Source organism: Marmota marmota, unplaced genomic scaffold (genome assembly GCF_001458135.2).
Source record: "Marmota marmota marmota unplaced genomic scaffold, marMar, whole genome shotgun sequence".
In the NCBI taxonomy this organism is placed as follows: domain Eukaryota; kingdom Metazoa; phylum Chordata; class Mammalia; order Rodentia; family Sciuridae; genus Marmota; species Marmota marmota.
The window spans coordinates 21,158,672-21,180,472 of record NW_026000221.1 but is presented as its reverse complement, the minus strand read 5'-3'; the positions used below and the strand labels follow the sequence as shown (position 1 = coordinate 21,180,472).

General features: G+C 38.0%; 1 protein-coding gene across 8 annotated transcripts in view; it reads left to right on the top strand.

Moving 5' to 3' along the window:
* Window positions 1-21,801, top strand: part of Rspry1 (ring finger and SPRY domain containing 1) — a 44,304-nt gene that overhangs the window by 12,271 nt on the left and 10,232 nt on the right. For 7 of the 8 annotated variants that reach the window (XM_015488683.2, XM_048792142.1, XM_015488679.2 and 4 more), the window contains 10 exons: window positions 2,456-2,960; window positions 8,697-8,749; window positions 9,493-9,605; window positions 11,068-11,194; window positions 12,024-12,082; window positions 13,868-13,934; window positions 14,528-14,659; window positions 15,907-16,022; window positions 17,041-17,184; window positions 20,729-20,840. In XM_015488683.2, coding sequence (XP_015344169.1) covers window positions 2,611-2,960; window positions 8,697-8,749; window positions 9,493-9,605; window positions 11,068-11,194; window positions 12,024-12,082; window positions 13,868-13,934; window positions 14,528-14,659; window positions 15,907-16,022; window positions 17,041-17,184; window positions 20,729-20,840 — 1,273 coding nt within the window. In that variant the 5' untranslated portion in view covers window positions 2,456-2,610. Of the gene's footprint in view, window positions 1-2,455; window positions 2,961-8,198; window positions 8,318-8,696; window positions 8,750-9,492; window positions 9,606-11,067; window positions 11,195-12,023; window positions 12,083-13,867; window positions 13,935-14,527; window positions 14,660-15,906; window positions 16,023-17,040; window positions 17,185-20,728; window positions 20,841-21,801 lie in introns of those variants that run through there. The other variant, XM_015488684.2, reaches the window with a different exon arrangement.

The window sequence follows — 21,801 nt, the reverse complement described above, 5'->3', positions numbered from 1 at the left end:
TTTGTTTTTTGGTACTAGCGATTGAACCCAGCAGCACTTTATCATTGAGCTATAGCCCCAATCCTTTTTTATTTTCTCTTTTGATTCAGGGTTTTGTTAAGTTGCCGAGGGTCTTTCTAAGTTGCTGAGGCTGGCATCAAACCTGTGACCCTCCTGCCTTAGCCGCCTCAGTTGCTGGGATTATCAATGTGCACCACAACATACCCAACCTAAATTAATTTTTTAAAATAAAGTTAGCAGATAAAGGTTTTTTGGTTTGTTTGGGGTTTTTTGTTTGTTTGTTTGTTTTTTAGTTTTTTAGGTAGACACAATATCTTTATTTTTATGTGGTGCTGAGAATCGAACCCAGTGCCTCACGCACGCTAGGGAAGCGCGCTACCACTTGAGCCACATCCCCAGCCCCCCCCCCTTTTTTAATGTAATACTTTAGAATGTCAAGAAACTGATCTGGTGACATAATCAGCTATGCTACTGCCCATGTGGCAGACCTATCAGAAAACTTCCTCTCATCTGCATCATTCCAACAGTGCAATATCTGAGAAGGGCCAAAGCATGGCTTTTTAAATGTTGCTTTTGGTCTTTTTCAGAAACCAGCATAATTTATAAGATCAGTAGAAATTTATACTAGGGACCCTTTAAAAGAGTTATTTCTGGATTCTGTCTCCTTTGTACTTTTAAGCATTGAAATTTCTTAGTTTTCTCCTCTCTGGAGGGAATTATACCCTTGTCCCTGCAGTAATGGGAATGCCATTACTTTGACTCTTTGCTGGTTTAAATGTGTTCTCTGTTCAAAGACTATTTCCAACTGAGACCTTGCATTCTGCTTTTACCTGTATACTTCAGACATGTTCTTTTAAGTACAACCTCCAAATTCTAAAGACAGCCAGTCTGTTTTTGAGGAACCAAGAGCATCTGTGGTATTACTTGGCTCAGCCATTGCTGTTTTGATTGTCTGGAAGCAGATAATGTCTGTCTGCTCCCTCTTCTTTCTCCTCTAGTCCTACTTTGCCATTCCTTTCCCTCCCTCCTCTCTTCCCTCTATATTAAATTGCACAATTATATATATGTAAAGATGTTTATCTCCATTTTTTCCCTTATTTCTCCCCATGAGCAGAAAACCAGGGAAAAACTGAAAAGAATCTTTCCAGAATAATAGAAATAATTTTTCTCTTCTAATCCCACTGAATTTCAAATTTTATTTACATCTAATTCTAAACTAGTGCTCAGGACATGAGGAATTAAGCGTAAATAACCAAATATTGAGTAGAAACTATGCACTGGCATTATCTATTCCTTATGTTCCTAGTCTCCAAATGATAGCATGAGTTTTTACTTTTTTCTGCCTATCCCATGTTAGTCTCCCAATTCCACATCTTTCCAGAACCTAAGCAGAGGTTCTCAGCTCAGTGACTAGCTACTTCTATCATTTGGTTTTTTGATAATAAGCACTGTGTGGGATGAGAATGGCCATCCATAAATTATTGGAGGGCAGAGACTGTACCTTCCTTCTCTTTATACCAGGGACCCTTAAAAGAGTTTTTTTCTGGTTTCTGTCTCCTCTGTCCTTTTAAGCATTGAAATCTCTTAGTTATCTCCTCTTGGAGGGAATCGTACCCTGCTCATTGTTCTCCTTGTCCCAGCATAGTGCCTGGCACAAGGTGCTTAGTATTTTCAAAGATAATTGGTATGTCTTATTCTTTGTAGCAGACATGGGCAACAGACTGATCATTGTGTGGATATAACTTTGTGATATAAATTCATATTTCCCCAGAGTCTTGCTTACCTAACAGAAAAACTTTGTAAATACTTGTGTGATTTCTATAAATTCTTAACTAAGACTCCATTTGGGAAATCAGTACAGTTTTAGTGATTTAAAAGGAACATTCTATTCTTTTATTCTTCTTTTTATTAAATAAGCGCTCTCACATTTGTATCATAACTTTCTCAACAATAGACATGTGTAATTAGGTATTTTATTTGAAACATTGAATTGTCCCATATGTTTACATGATCACAAAAAGAGTCCTTGAAAAAATTGGACACATTCTTCTAATATATTTCTCTATCCATAGGAAGAACTAAACATATGGTTTTTAAACATCACTGGTCACTCCTGTGGTTTACAAGGATATGATTTAGCAATCAACTTTATAATATAATGATGAAAAAGTTATTGATTGATTGTTATTTCTGCTATCCAATGATATTTCTTCATATTGGAAACCTATAAAAATCAACAAAGATGACTCTTCATTATAATTTTTTTCCCTTAGTTGTTGAGGTGCTGAGAATCTAACCCAGTGCCTCTGCAAGGCAGGTGTGCTACTGCTGAGCCACAGTCCCAGCCCTCTTTATTACAATTTAAATGTCTATAAAACCAAACGAGGAAAGTCAGTAATTGAGTTTCCAGGAGTCTTCTGTTCATTTTCGTTTTCTTTTCCTTTCTTTCTTTTAGAACTGCCAGCAGATGACCAAAATTCCCTGTAACTGATAATGTTGGAAATCAGCTCTGCAATGTGCTTTGGCATTTGCTTGTTAAAAACAAATAGGATGCAAGTTCTTCAATCCCAGATTATGAAAACAGTACTTGGAAAACTGAAAACTACCTAAATGATTGTCTTTGGTTGGGCCGTGTTCTTAGCGAGCAGAAGCCTTGGCCAGGGTCTGCTGTGGACTCTCGAGGAGCACATAGCCCACCTGCTGTGGACTAGAAGTGCCACTATTACCATGGGTAATTCCTGTATCTGCCGAGACGACAGCGGAGGAGAAGACAGTGTTGACACCCACCAGCAACAAGCCGAGAACAGTGCAGTCCCCACTGCTGACACAAGGAGCCAAACCCGGGACCCTGTACGGCCTCCAAGAAGGGGCCGAGGACCACATGAGCCAAGGAGAAAAAAACAAAATGTAGATGGGCTAGTGCTGGACACACTGGCAGTAATAAGGACCCTTGTAGATAAGTAAGTATCTGACTCACTGGCACCTCCAGGGCAATGCACAGTGTTCTGGAACTCCAGTGTCTGGACTCCTTCAGTTTATCTAGGATGTATTCGTCAAGGCTTGTGCTTACTGGGGAGGGGAGAATATTTTATTTTTCCTCTCATGGCAGAGTAAATTGTGAAGTTTGATATTTTTACTTGCTGTCATCCACTCCTGTTCTAAAATGTCAGAAATGTCTAAACATTTCTATAGCAGAAAACACTAATTGAAGCTATGATTTTTATTAGGGTATATAGTAATATGGAGTGAGTTTGTGTTACTAGCTAGGAAATGGTTTTATAATGACTCACTGTTACTGTGCTTGCCTAGTCAATGCCACTGACCAGAGATTGAAAAAGTGACTTGTTTCACCAAGAGTAGACTGTGTGCAACTACTGTTGGCCACTTAAGGACAAGGCCAAGGAGAGTTTTCCTTCTCCTTTCTTTATATTTCTTCTTTGGTTCTTAGATCTGGTTGGGGAGCCTAGTAAGTTGAAACTGCAGGACACACCTGTACTTGTTTTGTCTTTTCTCCTGCTTGGTCTAACGGAGTACAAAATCCAAGATTGAATAACAGTGAAATTAAAGGGTATTGTTCAAGTTGGAAAAACAAGTTAATTTAAGGTGTATTAAAACTTGTCAGCCACAAGTTCAAGGCCAGCCTCAACAATTTAGCAAGGCCCTTAGCAACTTAGTGAGACCTTTTTTCAAAAATAAAAAAATAAGCCCTGGAGATATAGCTCAGTTGATAGAGTGATTGCCTGACATGCACAAAGCTTGGATTCAATCCCCAGCACCATAAAAAAAACGAGAGAGAGAGAGAGAAAAAATGGGCTGGAAATGTGGGGATGTGGCTCCATGGTAAAGCACCCCTAGGCTTAATCCCTAGTACCAAAAATAAAAATTATCATAAAACAGTATGTATCTGAGCTATTTTAGACTCTTCCTCAAAATACCAGAGTATTTCTTGGTCTTCAGGAATAATACAGACACACACACACACACACACACATATGTGAATCTCTCTGCAAAAGGAACTTGTGATCCTTTTGCGCTAGCCTCCCGAGTTGCTGGGATTACAGGTGTGCACCACTGTACCCGGCATATGCTATAATTTTTGAGAGACTAAACAAAACTTGTTTTTTATTAATGTGATTATCAAATATTTATATATATGTAATTTTACTTGAACCTAAATATATATATATATATAATTTATATATATATGTGTGTGTGTGTGTATATATATATATATTATATATATGAGCATATACACACACATATCAATGCTTTTTTTTTTTCTTTTTTTCTTTAAATCGGGTTTGAATCCAGAGTCACTTAACCACTGAGCCCCATTCCCAACCCTTTTTTATGTTTTATTTTGAGACAGGGTCTTGCTAATTCCTTAGGGCCTCACCAAGTTGCTGAGGTTGGTCTCAAACTTGCAATCCTCCTGCCTCAGCCTCTCGAGTTGCTGGGATTACAAGCATGCACCACCATGCCCAGCTACACATGTATATATTTTTAAAAATTATCTCTTGTACTGTAAAATTGTAATGAAAAGTTATCCTTCCCAAATGAGGAAGTAGACCACAGCAATGTTAACTTAAGCTTGTTAGAAAAACAGGTGCAGAATAGATTTAGCCATATTTTAAGAGAGTGATTAAGAGATTATGGGAGTAAGAAAGGAGCCTTTCTTCAAAGTTCCAGGAAAATATTTCAAATTATAAGTGACCTTGTGGATAAAAAGCATATAATTCACTTATGTGAGGCAAGTGTACATTTGAGTAACAGGGTAGCTTTCACCTCAAACCTGTTTTTCCTAAATGATAGATGTAATTCTTTGGAGAATGAGAAAATAAGGCAGATATGGAACAACGGATAAGATAATGACAAAACAGAATTCAGTCTATGAACATAGACATATAGCGTAATTCTTAAAAGTTATTGAAGAAGAAATTTAGAACTTATAAAGTTTATAGGGCTATTAAATGAAACATGATCTAAGTATGGTAAAGAATATATCTAAATGGGTATATGCAAGCCAGGCATGGTGGCGCACAAACCTATTATCTCAGTGACTAAGGAAGCAGGAGGATCACAAGTTCAGGGCTAGCCCCAGCAATTTAGTGAAACCCTGTCTTGGTGGCTCAGCAATAAAGCACTTGCCTTGCATGTGTGAGGTGCTAGATTCGATCCTCAGCACCACATAAAAATAAACAAACAAAATAAAGGTATGTGTCCATTTACAACTAAAAAAAATTAAGAAAATCTTGTCTCAAAAAAATACAAAGGACTGTGGGTATAGCTCAGTGATAAAGCACTCCTGGCTTCAATTCCAAGTACTAAAAAATGAAAACAAACAAGCAATCAAATAGCAGTTAAGAAAAGTATATCAAATGAAAAGACAGAAACAAAAAAAAACAAAAGGCAGATATGAATTAAAAGAGAAAGAAACATACAGAAATCTTAGAAATGAAACATAGTCGCTGAAATAAAAATTCCAATAGATGGTATAATTCCAAATATGCCATAAAGAGAAAATTAATTAATTAGAAGAAAGTGTTGAAGAATTCACTCAGAACATCAGAAACAATCTTCAAAGAAATAATGGCTGAGAAATTTCCAGAACTGAAGAAAATGAGTTAAAATTGAAAACATATAGGGGCTGGGGTTGTGGCTCAGTGGTAGAGCTAAGGGCATTGTGTCCAACTAAAAAAATAATTATAAAACAAAATTGAAAATATATAGCATTAAAATTAGACAACCATAGCAACAACAAAAAATAGAGTTAAAATTTTGTTTAGATAAGGGGAAAAGAAAACTGGGTATTGCAGCATGCTGCAAATAGGTAATTTATTTCAAAACAAAATTGTGGAATACAAGACAATACCACTATGCTACTCTTTTCTATAGCAACTCTCTCACTATGGCATTAGAACCATTGCTCTCCTTTCATGTCAGTGTCACCCTTTCTTAAGTAAAAAATAAAGAGGACAATAAACACAGATGGTTCTATAATTGCAATATCTATATGTATGTATGTATTATTTATTTATGGCCAACCTCAAACTTTGAGTCCTCCTACCTCAGCCTCCCAAGTCTCTGGGATTACAGGCATGCACCACTTTGCTCAGCTTAGTTGTTTCTTTAATTTTGTTTTTGGTTTTTTGGTGCTGGTGCTGGGGATCTAACCCAGGGTCTTATACATGGTAGGCTAGTGCTCCACAACTGAGCTATATCCTTAGCCCTATAGACACTCTCTCTCTCTTTTTTTTTTTTTTTTTTTTNTCAGCCTCCCAAACTGCTGGGATTACAGGTGTGTGCCCATATGATTGGTATACATTTGCAGGGCCTGCATTGCTTATGTGTGCTCTTTCTTTGAATGAACCTGAAGTTGAAATGTGGTAATAGTTCTGCATTCCTGACCCACTATAAGAAGCTTGAGTCCTGCTGCTTTTTTTTTTTTTTTGCCTTGTTCAGTCACCAGAAACTTGCACTTTATACCAGTTTTAGCTCCATTTATCATTAATAACTTTTTCATCCCTTCCACTGAGAGGAACCTTATCCCAGCTTCACTCTATACATCTGCCCATCCATAGGTGTGGTTTGTGTCCCACTACCTTGCAAACTCAGAACTCCTGGTTACCTGTGTTCAGCTCCTGACCTACAGCCCAGTAGTCCTCTGGCTTAACTTCTGCTTCCTTCTAGAAATTTCTGCCACATTTCTGCTCCATAAAGGAATTCATCTTATTCTTTGAGTGTAGGGATGTGTGTGCGTCCATTAAGTACTTCTGTATAGAACTGAAGTACTCCTATTCCTTATTAGTTCTTGACTCTATATTGTGTTTTATTACTCTTCACTTCTTCCCTTATCTCATTCTTCTCTCCAACACCCACCTCCAAATATCAGTAGGTAGCCATACTGGTGAATTTAAGGTGGGTTCGTCCCTGTAGTTCCAGTTGCTCTGGAGGCAGAGATGGGAGCATTTGAGTTCCAGATGAAAAAGAAAATATCAAAAAGAAAAAAAAAAGATATATTCTTCCACTTCTCCTACCATATGTTTGCTTATGTTTGTTAGGAAGAATATTTATAGAGTTTTGTGTATGATTTTTTTTCAATTTACATTAACTGGTTTAGTTATAAACCTCTTTGTTTTTAACTTCACTTAATATTAACTTAAGATCTATATTGCTGTATGTAAATCTGCAACCGATTCTGGCTGCCACACACAGTATTCATTTGTATGCTTGAAAGTACCATATTTTGTTACCTTTTCCTCTGGTGATGGTCACTTAGGTTACTGCCATATTCTTGTTCCTACAAATAATCCTGTGTTAAATAGCATAAATATGCATCAATTTGTGGACCTATGTAAAAGCTTCTATGGAATTGTTTAGTATATGCATACTTAATCTCATCATTACCAGAGTTTGTATCAGTCAGTTAAATAGTTTTTAAAAATCTTTTAAGGGTCTGGGGTTGTAGCTCAGTGGTAGAGCACTTGCTTATCACATGTGAGGCACTAGGTTTGATCATAAGCACCATATAAAAATAAATAAATAAAATAAAGATATTGTGTCCATCCTACAACTAAAACAAAAATATATTTAAAAAAAAACTTTTAAAATGATTTCCCCTTATTATGAAGGGACACAGAATACATCAAGCAACCAGCATCTAATGAATACCTGAAATGAACATAGAAATTCCTATGTTAGAAGGTACAAGGTTATACTTTTTTTTTTTTTGGTACTAAAAAAAATTGAACTCGGGGGCACTCAACCACTGAGCCACACCACAGCCCTATTTTGTATTTTATTTAGAGACGGGGACTCACTGAGTTGCTAAGCACCTCACCATTGCTGAGGCTGGCTTTGAACTTTCTATCCTCCTATCTCAGCCTCCCGAGCTGCTGGGGTCCAGCTATATGGTTATTCTTATGGATGTTAATTTTTTTTCATGACAGAAAACATACAAATTAAGTGTTGTTTGCTTAAATAAACAGTGTGTCCTTAAACAATTAGAGTTATCAATGTTTGATGGAAAGTATTTCAGTATTGAAGTTTCCCTGAAACATTTCTTTAGATTTCTGGGATCCCACTTTGAAAAGTCAAGGAAATAAGATATATGATGCCATTTTAGACTAGTGTCTAGAATATTAAATAGTTTCTTGATTAAGTTTGGTTTCTTTTTCTTCTAATACCATTTTATGAAGTTTAAGAATGCAGTGATATTTCCCAGAAGGAAACTTTCAAATGAAGATGTTTATGTAGGTCCTTGATTTCCTAAGTCCTCAGTTGGGATTGCCTTCTTCCATCCTGGCATTTCTTTGAGGTAAGTATTAGGAAGATGATGTTGACCTTCCTGGCTTGTCTCAGTTGGCATTGGGCCTCTAGAGGTAAAGCTAAGAGTAGACGTTGGTCTCCAATTTTAGTCCTGTGCTTTTACTGCAAGCCACATAACAACCTTTGCGTGTGCCCATCAGCCCATTTTGTCTGTGGGCCCTCACAGGCAGTGACTGTGGAAATGAGTACATAAGGTATACGTTTGTCCTGAGAGTTTGTAGCTCTTGTTGTCTCTTCCATCTTTTTCCCTACAATCATTCATATTCATCTCTTTATCTTTCTATCCACACACTTCCAATTTGATTTTTTCTTTGAAATTGTCATTTATTATTTCCTCAAGTTTAATATCTTAAATGTTTGTTTTTCAGTGATCAGGAACCTCCTTATTCAATGATTACATTACATGAAATGGCAGAAACAGGTATTTTTTTTAAATACTTTCTAATGAATTAACAATAACGAAGAAATGTGGCCACTTTGTTTTTTAAGACAAAAAGCCCTTAGTATATGGAAATTTCCCTGAAAATTTGTAATAGGCACTGTATATTATATCCTGAATGTTTAATTGCATGTTTTGGTGATTGTTTTTTCTCACTTGAGATGATGAAAGAAAAGAAAAACCCTCTTTTTTGGCATTGACAGATTTTGATCTAGATGTTCTAGAATTGGGCCCTCAATTTCTTAAATATCATTCTGAAAATATAGCCAAAACAGAGTATACTTTAGTGTTTTCAGTTAATTCCTGTGTAGTGAATAAGACTTCTAAAACTGTTTTAATCATAATTTGATGACCATAGTTTATGAATGACCATAGTTTGATGATCATAGTTTAAATTTTATCCAAATAAAGATGCCCCCTAACCTCCAGGCACCATAATAAAATTTTGAACTCCACCATGATAACTACCAATTGATAATTATGTTTATACCAAATATCAGCTGCTCAAAAGCTTCAAGATGAGATCTGGGGAAGTAGCTCACTGGTAGAACACTTGCCTGTCATGTGAGAGGCCCTGGGTTCAGTCCCCACCCAGTACCACAAATAAAATCAAAGCCGCAGGACAAAGGCCAAAAGTATTTCTTGTGTGACTCTATTATAAGTTACATATTTTCACATTTTCAAAAGAGTGACGCCATTGTATAATTTTCTTGATTTACTCTTAGATGAAGGATGGCTGGACGTTGTCCAGTCTTTAATTAGAGTTATTCCATTGGAAGACCCACTGGGACCAGCTGTTATAACATTGTTGCTAGATGAATGTCCATTACCTACTAAAGTAAGTGAATACTGCTAATGTTTTATAAAATGTCATCTGTGCTTAAGCACAGGATTAGTGACCACAAAGAACATTTGATGTATTTTCCTCTTTATACATTTGAGATATGTTTTATTCAGTATTAATTTTATTATGTAAAATGTTTTTCTACTAATGAAGTGTTGCTTCCTCTAGCAATAGCATACTATAAGGTTTTAGTTTAAAATTTTGTAAATGTTAAAAATCGTTGCATTTATATCTATAATGACAATCTTTGTTTGGAAACTAGAAGAAAATGTTAAGGTGCTGAGTTGATTTTCCTATCTTTCTCTGAGCAACTTCCTCTTAATAAAAGTTTTCAATTAAGAGAAAAGGGGCATTGTACTGAGAGAATACTTTTGAGTCTTGCTGAAACATATTAGGCATTAGTGTAACATTGAGTGTACCTTACATAGAACAAAAATATTAAACTTTTATTGAATTAGTCTGTATAGTCTACAGATTCTTTCTTCTTTTTTTTTTTTTAATTTGGATTCTGGCATCTTTTATTTGTCTGTTTAAGCCTCAGACATTTGGGTCCTGTACAAAAACAAAAAAAAAAAATTATAGACAGCACAGGGAAAATCATTTAACTTAGTCACTGATTGATTGATTGATTTTTTTACCTAGGCTTATAAATGTTTTCCATTTTCATTTGCTTCAAAAACTCTGATAGGATTTGTTCTTGCTTGGCGAAATTTTGTTTTGTTGTTTTTTTTTTTGTACTGGGGATTGAACTCAGGGTTACTTTACCACTGAGCTTCATCCCCAGCCTTTTTTATTTATTTATTTATTTTTAATATTTATTTTCTAGTTTTCAGAGGACACAACATCTTTGTTGGTATGTGGTGCCGAGGATCGAACCTGGGCCGCACGCATGCCAGGCGAGCGCGCTACCGCTTGAGCCACATCCCCAGCCCCCCCCAGCCTTTTTTATTTTTTGAGACAGGGTCTTACTAAGTTGCTGAGGCTGGCCTTGAACTTGAAATCCTCCTGCCTCAGTCTACCAAATTGCTGGGATTACAGGTACATGCCACCATGTCCAGCAGTGGTGAAACATTTTTTTTTTTTTATGTAACTTTTTACTACAACATCACCAGGCCCTAATGTTACTAATCATATTGACATTTGAATAGCTTTAGTCTATTTAATGATTCAAGAGTAGCATATGTATATAGAGGGTAGAGATGTAGATAGATATATAGATATAGATATCAAATGTATAGCAAGTGTATTTTGAATAAAATGGAATCTAGAAATTCCATTCCATTCAGGTTGAGCAAACAATATTTCCCATCAATAATGATATCATTGGGTTCGTTGTATAATTTTATATGGTTATTCTGAGTTTAACACCTGGTTATAGCTTTGTCTCAAAGAATTCTCTTGGGAAAATGACCTGAGAAGATATATTTCACATCCACTCTTACCTTTTTGTTTTTAGGATGCACTCCAGAAATTGACTGAAATTCTCAATTTAAATGGAGAAGTAGCTTGCCAGGACTCAGGCCATCCTGCCAAACACAGGAATACATCTGCGGTCCTAGGCTGCTTGGCAGAGAAGCTAGCAGGTAACTCTGGGAAGCACCACAGAGGAACATCTAAGTTGCTTGACTTTAAGGGCAGTTTGCACTGCAGGTCTTATCAAACTTGCTGTAACAGAAAAGGAGGGATGGGGCTAACGGTAAGAAACATTACAAAGGATACAAGGCTAAGCGTAATCTAACTTAGCTTTGCAGATTATCAAAAAAGTTGTATTTATGTGATTTAAAATTAAGGGCAAAAGCTAAATTTACATATATGATTACATATATGTAAAAAATTTAGCTAGATAATGAAGACAAATCAGAGAGAGGAATAGGAAAAGAAATTTAGATTGCATTAGTTCCTGAGACATAGATATTCGACTTTTTAATGAATATTACCCACTTTAGTAAAGTTAACAGTAAAGTACATGTGACTAGCTCAGCTACTTACTGCACATATAATGAAAGAAACAATGGATTAGAAATTAGAACGTGAGCTGGGCGCAGTGGTGTATGCCTATAACCCAGTGATTTGGGAGGTTGGCAGGAGGACTGCAAGTACAGGGCCAGCCTTGACATTTTAGAAAGACCCTGTCTCAAAATAAAAATTGAAAAAAGGACTGGAGCTGTAGCTCGGTGGTACAGCACCCCTGTATCCAGTACCAATTAAAAAAAAAAAGGTGGTGGGGAGTCACTTTACTCAGTGACCAACTCTGAACCAACCTCAGAGCAGGAGGGTTGAATAGGATAATGTGCATGAGACCACTCTGTAAAAGGTATGGATTTCTACCAAAACAATTTGATTGTTATTAGTTACTGTTTAATAATAATATGGCACTTTTAATTATAGCCAGTGTTTGTTGTATTTGTGTAGGTCCTGCAAGCATTGGTTTACTTGGCCCAGGAATACTGGAATATTTGCTACAGTGTCTGGTAAGTGAGACATCAAAGCTAGTTATTCTTAGTCATCTAGAATTGTACATTTTTCCCAAGTTGCCAACAGAGCCCCTGGCACAGAGAATGGAATTTGTTGTAAATTTTATTTGCAGGTGTTTCCTGAGTGTTATTTATTCCCTCCTATGTTAAAAAAAAAAGGGGGAGGGATTTATTCTATGCAAAAGCAAAAACAGTTGAGTTAGTCTGTTTTTAAATTTAGTCATAAGATAGCTGCTAGACTTTTCTGTGTGTCCTTAGAGCCTACCAGATGGCAATAGGGACCTCCAGAGTAGAAACAAAACCACATGGCATTCCAACATCAGATCAGGTTTCCAGTGGATGCGAATCTCTACCCCTGACCACCCTACTGTTGCTGCTCTTAAAACTGTCATCTTTGGAGTATTTGATATACATCTGTGAAGCTTGTGGTTGGTTGAGGCTGTGCCTTCAGATCTCTCCCAGTGCTAGACCACAGTCTTGGCCATGGCCAGCCTGTATTTTTAACAGTTATTTTTGCAGGCCAAGTGAGCATTAGTTTTTTCCAAAATTTCAATATGAAAGTTCTTATAGGTCCATACTTACTTAATAGTGCTTAAATTAAACCTATACTGCTCTAAGTGATCTTCATGGGGGTACAGAAGTTACAGGACTGTCCTTTTCCTTAGGAAGTTTACTGGTCAGTTGAAACAGAAGTACTAAGACATGACAGTTAGCCTCCATTTTAAGACAGAATGTGATCAAAGGAAAAATTGTTTCCTCTAGCCTTAAGTGCCCTAAGAGTTGAGAGGAGTGAAGGAGGGGGTGGTGTGGCTAGTGTGGCTGGCGTAGTCATGAGACAGACTTCCTGATGGTGAGACTTCAACTGGGTCAGGCTGTAAGGTTAGGATTCAGCTGTGCCCAGAGGAGGGAAAAGTGGGTTTTGTGCCCAAGGTACTGCCACAGATAGAAATCCAGAGACCAAACTGTCTGATCAAAGAAAATAGTGTTTAGAGGTAGGAGGATATGGACCCAGTAGCCAGCAGAAGAGGGTTCGGAGCTGGAAAAGCCAGGCAGAGGGATTGAGAATGGATGTGGCAAAAAACAGGATGCTGAAGATGCTTCACAATGGGGGAGGGTGTTGGTTGGATGATAAGCTCTGCTGGAGTCAGGTGGCACCAGGGAAGTACATGGGAACCCTCTAGTGTTCTAGCTCTCTTGAGGCTCCCAGCGTAGACCTTCTGTAAGTGGAAACTCGGGTGACATGAACTCAAGTACAATTCAAAGAGCCCACTTGTTGCTCTCTCCCCTACCATCGCCATTTGTAGAATTCCTTTCAGAGTCCAGATTAAAAACAAGCCATTAGTTGTTAATTTCATTATTTATAGTTCTGAAAGTTGGTAGTGATGAGTCTTTCTCTACAGGATTTTGAATAGAAGGTTATTTTTAGCTCCAATTCTAAGTTTTTAGCTTGTTTAAATGAATTTAAGAATCAACATTTTGTGTAACAGAGCCTTCATATAAATGTTACTAAGTAAAATGACATAATGTATTTAACAAGATACTGTTGAAATTTCTGTATCTGTAAATTAGCCCAGTGACTTCAAGAAAAAGAAATATAAGATTGAGATTCTATCTTGGTTCTTCATTGCTAACAATATTTGCCAAACGAATGATTGAGGACTTGAATGAGAAAAATTTTTCTAACTGCTCAAAAAACAATAACACCTGGAGGCAAGAAGATGAAATTAATAGCTTGTTGCCTCTGCATAGGGTGATTTTTAAAAATAATCCATTGTCTTTCAGAAGTTGCAGTCGCATCCTACAGTCATGCTATTTGCACTCATCGCACTGGAAAAGTTTGCACAGACAAGTAGGTATAGTGACTTCTTGCACTAATGATCTGCTGTATTCATTTTTAAGAGTTTTCTCTTTTCTTAGTTACTAGATAACCAACACTTTGAACCCCACCAATCTTGCACACATTCTATTTTTCTCTGGGTAGATACTTCAAGGCCAGTGAATTATAATAGGGACAAAGGCAAAGTTTATTCTGCCCAAGAATCTGAACTGGTGAGCATTATTACTCACTTTATTTGTGTAGTGCTGGGTATTGAACCCAGGAGTACCCTACCACTGAACTACATCCCCAGCCCTTTTATATTATTTTGAGTTGGTGGCCTTCATCTTTCAATTCTCCTGGCTCAGCCTCTCAAGTAGCTGTGATTACTGGTGTGTGCCACCATGCTTGTCTTATTACCCACTTTTTATAGTTAAAAATTTGGTGGTATTGCTAGAAAATTGTTAAAGCTCTTTGGCCTTGTCATCCTTAGAAACTTTAGTAGAAGTCCATTCTAGTCTTCAAGTTCTCTAATTATCTCTCCACATTCATTACTATCACTAATTTGCCCAGCAAATCATCCTACTCTTTCATTGTTAATCCAAGGATTTCATCTTTTCAAACAGGTGAAAATAAATTGACTATATCTGAATCCAGTATTAGTGACCGGCTTATCACATTGGAGTCGTGGGCTGATGATTCTGATTATCTGAAACGTCAAGTTGGTTTCTGTGCCCAGTGGAGCTTAGACAATCTCTGTAAGTTGGAGCTGTTTGTTTGAAATGTCTGTTTCCATTTCCAGACTCATTTCTCTGATAGTCTCACTGGCCTTTCTTTTGTAAGAATGAGTGTGAAGCCGGGTGTGGTGTGCACACCAGTAATTCCAACAACTCAAGAGGCTGAGGCAGGAGGATTGCAAGTTCAAAGCCAATCTCAGCAACTTAGCAAGGCCCTCAGCAACTTAGTGAGATCCTGTCTCAAAAAAAAAAAAAAAAATGAAAGGGCTGGGGATGTGGCTCAGTGGTCAAGTGCCCCTGGGTTCAATCTCTGGTACCAAAAAAAAAAAAAAGACGGAACATGAGTCCTTTTTTAAAAGGTCCTCTACTGGTTGGTTGGATATATTCTAGCAGAAGTGTATCCTAAAAACCCTTTGATAAGAATTACATGGAGGGCTGGAGTTGTGGCTCAGTGGTAGAGCACTTGCCTAATGTGTGTGGGGCACTGGGTTCGATCCCCAGCACCACATAAAAAATAAACAAATAAAATAAAGGTATTGTGTCCATCTACCACTAAAAAAATATTTTAGAAAAAGTATATAGAATGTTTCTAACTCTAGCATTCTTTTATTCAGAAACCTTCTCTTGGCACCCTATTTCCTGATGCATTAAGGCCCTTAATCATATGGCGCTGTCTAAACAACTCTTTCCAAACTATCTCTTCACTGTAATGCAGACAAAAAACCTGCTGACTTCCTACCTCTGGGCCTATTCCCTCCACTTGGACTTCCCTCTTTTTACTTTTCTACCTATCTTACCTTTGCTCCTCAAACCCAAGTCATGTCCTATCTGCACCATGAGGGTTGTTCCTTTTCCTCTTCCTTCTCCAAGGACTGTTAAAACAAAAACTGCACTAGTACTATATCCTCACTTCCCACTCCATGGTTAGCACTGTGCTAAAGCCCGCTGGGCATGTCTCCCCACTCCTACTCCAGCATTGTGGGTGTAGCCTGTGTAGAGGCCAATTAAACAATGATTCTGAAAAAGTGAAATTCAAATTTTGTTTCATGAAAAGTAATAGATTCAGGGACTAGAAACATCTACCTCACAGTGCTGCCTCTTCTGGCGTTTGCTTGGTCAGCCTTCGTATGATGGAGGAGCAGCAAAGCTAAGGTGCTGAGCCTCCTTGCCGTTTCATTCCTTGACTGCTGGAGATGGCAGTAGCTTTCTCCCCCTCCCCCGCCCAATAGCAGCCTGCCATAAAGACATGACCACTTTTTCTTTTGCAGTTTTAAAAGAAGGTAGACAGCTGACCTATGAGAAGGTGGACTTGAGTAGCATTAGAGCCATGCTGAATAGCAATGACGTCAGCGAGTACCTGAAGATCTCACCTCATGGCTTGGAGGTAAAATTTCCACAAATGGATCTTTGGGGCGGGGGGATCATTTTGCTCCCATTTTCATGTCCTACTTTTGAACAAAAGCAGTGTCTTTCCACTGGGAAATTTATTTCCTATCTGAAGAGTGATAAGAGGTAGAAGTGATGGGATGGAGTGTTTGAGATATTATCTACTCTATTATCTTACACAGTACTACACTGTGATGCTGACTGGCTTAAATGTGTGTTTTTAATCTTTGCCGTTTTATTCAACTAAGGGTACAAAGACTAGTGTTTCAAAAAGGGGTACCTCCTTTTTAAATCCCCATGTAGTCAATCATATTAGGTTTAGTTCCCTTTCTCCATGTATGTTACATGTTGCTGATTTTCAAGTGAAAGTTGATATAAAAGCCAGTTACATATGGCAAAGAGACTAGATTGATGAGGATTAAAGAACTGTTGGGGGCTAGGGTTGTGGCTAGTGGTAGAGCACTTGACTAGCATGTGTGAGGCACTGGGTTTAATCCCCAGCACCACATTAAAAAAAATAAAAACAAATAAAATAAAGGTATATAAAAAAAAGAACTGTTGGAAGAATGACTACAATTATTTGATTCTATGTATCACCAAATCTGTTGTGTAGTTTTCTGCTTTAGATTATATTTAGGTACCCCATCTTATACCCTTTTCTCCATCACATGAAAGCAATGTTTATGAATTGATAAAAGCTTCTATTCTGAAAGCAAAGATCCACATACACTGAAAGCAAAGCCAGCAGCTTTCACTACTGCTTACTGTAGCCATCTTGGCAATCCTCCTAGTCTGACACCAATCCTGTGAGAACTCCCTGGAAATAAAACTGTAAACTAGCTGTAGAATGTACTTCTTTCAGTTTTAGGCTTTTTAATCACTGAGAATGGATAGAGGAGAGGACTAGTCCACTAGGCACTTCAATGAGTAAAACTATATGCAACCTTCCCAGTAGTCATTACTTTGGTGGTCTTCAGGCACTGATGGTAGATTGTCATGCTCTTTGGTTTTCCCAGGCTCGCTGTGATGCCTCCTCTTTTGAAAGTGTGCGTTGCACCTTTTGTGTGGATGCCGGGGTATGGTACTATGAAGTAACAGTGGTCACTTCTGGTGTCATGCAGATTGGCTGGGCCACTCGAGATAGCAAATTTCTCAATCATGTGAGTACCCTAGAGAACTGTACAAATTGGAGCAGCAGCAATTTGTTTCTCTTTTTCTGGTGGGTGGGTGGGTGGAAGGTGCCCTAATTTTCCACCTAGAGGTTAGGTGTGTCCTTTGTCTTTGCGGGCTATACTCTGGCCCCAGCCACATCTTTGGCTCAGGGTTTTTGTGCTTTGTTTTTATGTTTTACTGGGATTGAACCCAGAGGTCCTCTACCACTGAACCCAGGCTGGCCTCAAACTTGTGATCCTCCTGCCCTAGCCTCCCAAGTTGCTGGGATTATAAGCATGCCCTACCATGTCCGGCTGATAATGTCTTTTATTACTTACTGCCTTTCAATTCTTTCTCAAATTATGAACATAAAAAGGTGGATGGGATCTTAAGACATTTTCAGAGCTTGACAAAAATAAAAAATAAAAAGAGAGATGGAGAGAGAAAAGAAATAGAAGCAGCTTACAAATCATGTTCATTTCTTCTGATAGATGAAACTGTAATTTCTGCCATATAGTCATAGATTTTTTTTAATATTTTTAGTTGTAGATGGACACAGTACCTTTATTTTATTTATTTAATCTTAATAGAGGCTTAAAACACTGTTTCTTATACTCCACATTGCTTAGTAGACTATTGACTTTTTTCTTTAAAAACAAATAAGTGGCTTATCGATAGCACATGCCTGTGATCCCAACAACTCAGGAGGCTGTGGCAGGGAGATTGCAAGTTCAAGGTCAGCCTCAGCAATTTAGCAGGGCCCTAAGTAATTTAGTGAGACCTATCTCAAAATTAAAAAGGACTGGGAATGTAGCTCAGTGGTAAAGCACCCGAGTTCAGTCCCCAGTACCAAAATCAAACGAGTGCTGGGTGCAGTAGCACATGCCTATAATCTCAGTTACTCAGGAGGCTGAAGTGGGAGGATCCAAGTTCAAGGCTGGCCTGGGCAATTTCATGAGACCCTGGCTCAAAATAAAATTTATAAAGGACTGAAGAGGTACTTCAGTGGTAGAGCACTTGCCTAGCATGCATGAGGCCCCAGGGTCAATCCCTAGTACATCAAACAAACAAAAAACAACTATTGGGCTGCAGATATAGCTCAGTTATAACCTCAGTTATATAACCTCTTTGAAACATTATACAGTGTGTTAAAACATTGCAGGGTAATCTGTATAATTTTTATGTTTTTTATATATCAGTTAAAAATATAAAGTGAAAAAGAAAGATAAGGAAACTGAGATTCAGAGAAATTAAGAAACTTGCCCAAAGCCATCTGATCTCCAGATAGAAGACTCTAAACTTAGGTCAGGACAGCCTGTGCCGCTTCCTATATAGAAGCATCCTACCTTGGAGAAAATGACTCTTCTCAAACAGAAAGGGAATGACTTGGGAACCTGTTGAGAGCTCCCAAATTGATGAGGGGTTTGGGAAATAAACTCCAAGACAATGTAAGGGCCAAGAGTAGGAAGTACTATTTCAGGAGGACTAGCTAGCCAGGATGTAACCAGCATTACTGCCACACATCTGTCCTAACCCCACGCCCCTCTGTAGGGGTCACTCACACACTGAGGGTCTGATGGGAAGGTCTTCCTCCACTTGCAGAGCAGGAAATAGGAATCTTATCTTCCATACGTACCCCATAACGGGAAGGTAATGGGATGTCAGACGGCAGAAGAAAGGATATTATCCCCATATGAGGAAAGGATTCAAAATATTCCATGCACGACAAGCTATACATAAACTTTTTTTTTTAACCCTAAATACCAACTAGCTACCCTTTTCTCTTGTTTATCCATCCTTGCCAATGGAAATCAGGGTTAATACTACTGGGAATATTTTTGAGCTGAAAGAAGATACGGTACATCTAGCTTGCTCTCTGAGATGTAAGCTCAAAGGGATTTTTAAAGTAAATTTCTGCTAGGTATAGGTATCTATTCTTACCTCTATAGAAATGATCTGTGGCTAAAATTTTATCAGAGTTCTGCCTTTGACCCATAGTGCTACTCTGTTATGGAATTCATCCAAGCACGGAGGACACTGCAAGGTAATATCTAGGCTACCTTGATGGCTAGGAATCTTCTAGGAATTTCTTTCAAATGTTCTGTCAAGGACTTCCTCTAGGACATTAGAAATGAAGATAGAAAATAATTGTTTTGGGCTGCGGATGTGGCTCAAGCGGTAGCGCGCTCGCCTGGCATGCGTGCAGCCCAGGTTCGATCCTCAGCCACCACATACAAACAAAGATGTTGTGTCTGCCGAAACCTAAAAATTAAAAATTCTTTCTCTCTCTCTCTAAAAAAAAAAAAAAAAAAAAATTGTTTTGCCTCTTCCCTAGCACCTAAAGTTTAGTGGTTTTGAAGTTTGCTTGGTTGTTTTTTTGATGCTGGAGATTGAACCCAGGGCCTTCTGCAAGCTGAGCATGCACCCTACTGCTGAGCTGTACCACCAGTGGTTTTTATATTGTAGTTGAGGAGTTTGTCAAAACTTCTTTTATCCTCACTACATTGTTTATCCCATAGAACAAGCAAGCTATTTGAACCTGAGATCTTTTTTGGATTTAGCTCGCATTTTCAATTCCTTTCTCCTTAAAGCTTTTCACCATTGATCCTTAAAAAAAATAGCGGTTATTTGTTTTGTGTGCTTCTTCTTTTTTTTTTTTTTTCTCTCTCTCTTTTGGTCAAGCACTGAAAATAATATCTTAAGATCCCATCTACCTTTTTATGTTAATAATTCTAAGAAAAAATCAAAAGGCAGTAAATAATAAAAGACATTATCAGACAGGGTGGTCATGCTTATAATTCCAGCAACTTGGGAGGCTGAGGCAGGAGGATTACAAGTTTGAGGCTAGCCTGGGCAAGACCCTGTCTCAAAATAAAATGTATAGGAAAGGACCGGGGCTGTAGCTCTGGGGTAGAGTGCTTCCATAGTATATGTGAGCCCCTGGGTTCAACCTCCAGTGCCACAAAGAAGGAAAGGGGAGGGAAGGAAGGAAAGAGAGGAAAAAAGCAAGGAAGTAGGGAGGGAAGGAATTGTCAGGGACCCATATGATGTTCAAATGAAGCTGATCTCAGAATAGTTTTTAGCTGATGGTCCACTGTAACCTTTCTCATGAAATTTCTGAGCATTTGGGTGTTTTGAAGTTATTCCATTCAGGAAGCCTGACCATAGTGAAATAGAAGGTATAGTGATCTTGGAATCGGGAGAATTTAGAACCAAACCTGTCTTCTGTTACATGTCCTTAGACAAGCGGGTTGACCTCTCTGAACCTTTGTTTCCTCTTAAAATATAATGTTACCAGCCTCATGGTAGTTAATTAGAATTAAATGAACTGACAAATGTGAAAATGCTTTGAACAAAGGAGGCACTTGAAGTATTTGTTGGTGAAGTCATCATTTACTTGGAACCAGACCTCCAGATCATAATTTTGATATCTTCCAAGAAGCAGAAAGCTTAGAATTCCAGCCACTGGGTCAGTGGCTCTAAAGGATAGACCCTCTCCTCCCAAGTCAGAGCAGGCATAACCCTGCTAATCATCTGGGCCTCTCTCTCCAGGAAGGCTATGGCATTGGGGACGACGAATACTCCTGTGCATACGATGGCTGCAGGCAGCTGATTTGGTACAATGCCAGAAGTAAGCCGCATGTCCACCCGTGCTGGAAAGAAGGTATTCATTCTTCTCCATCAAAATTTATCACCTGGGTTAAGATATCTGGTTATTGTGAGACGTTTACTATGAGAGTCCTTAAAATGTCTTCATTGGAAAAGGCCAAATGATAAAAGAGATCTTAGCTTTTCTTTTCATTGCCATGGATGTTAATTGTATTTTCTGGTAAATTCGCCTTGGGTAGAGCCCTCTTTTAACAAAAACATTTTAGAATATAAAATTCTTAAATTAATGAGAAAACGGTACTCTTAGGAATAATGTGAATTCTAGTCTCCTCTTTGGGTGTATTTTGAACAAACATTCATGGAAATAGCAAGAACAAAGGACTTGTAATGCCATTAGAATAGGATATTTTCAGAGACAAAATGGCTATGCTCTGATGAAGTAAGGTCATATGGTAGAGGTTGGAATCTCTGGAAGAATTTTTATTCTCAAACATTGGAACCATATAGGTGCTATAGCTCCATGCATGCCTCTTTCATTTTCCTACCCTAACCAATATTATGGATGTAAAATGAAATTTCAAGCATATTAAAAGAGCAGGAATTTGACCACTCCCATGAGATAGCTCCACTTGTCTAAACTGATAGTATAAGAAAGGAAAAAAAAATCTGAAAAGCCAACAGGAATCCTCATTTTAATGGCTTGCAGGTTCTTGAAGGAACATAAAACATACACATTTCCCAGAACATAAGATAAAGGCACTGTTTTAGCTGGGCATGGTGGTGCACACTATAATCCCAGTGGCTTGGGAGGCTGGGGCAAGAGGATTATAAGTTTTAGGCCAGACTTAGCAATTTAACAAGACCCTGTCTGAAAAGAAAAAATAGGAAGGGACTGGGGATATAGCTCAGTGGTGGAACGCCCCTGGTTTCAACCTTCATACCAAGAAGAAAAAAAAATGGAAAATAGAAAAAGATCAAGACAAACTTAAAAATTCCTTACAATTTTTCATCCAGAG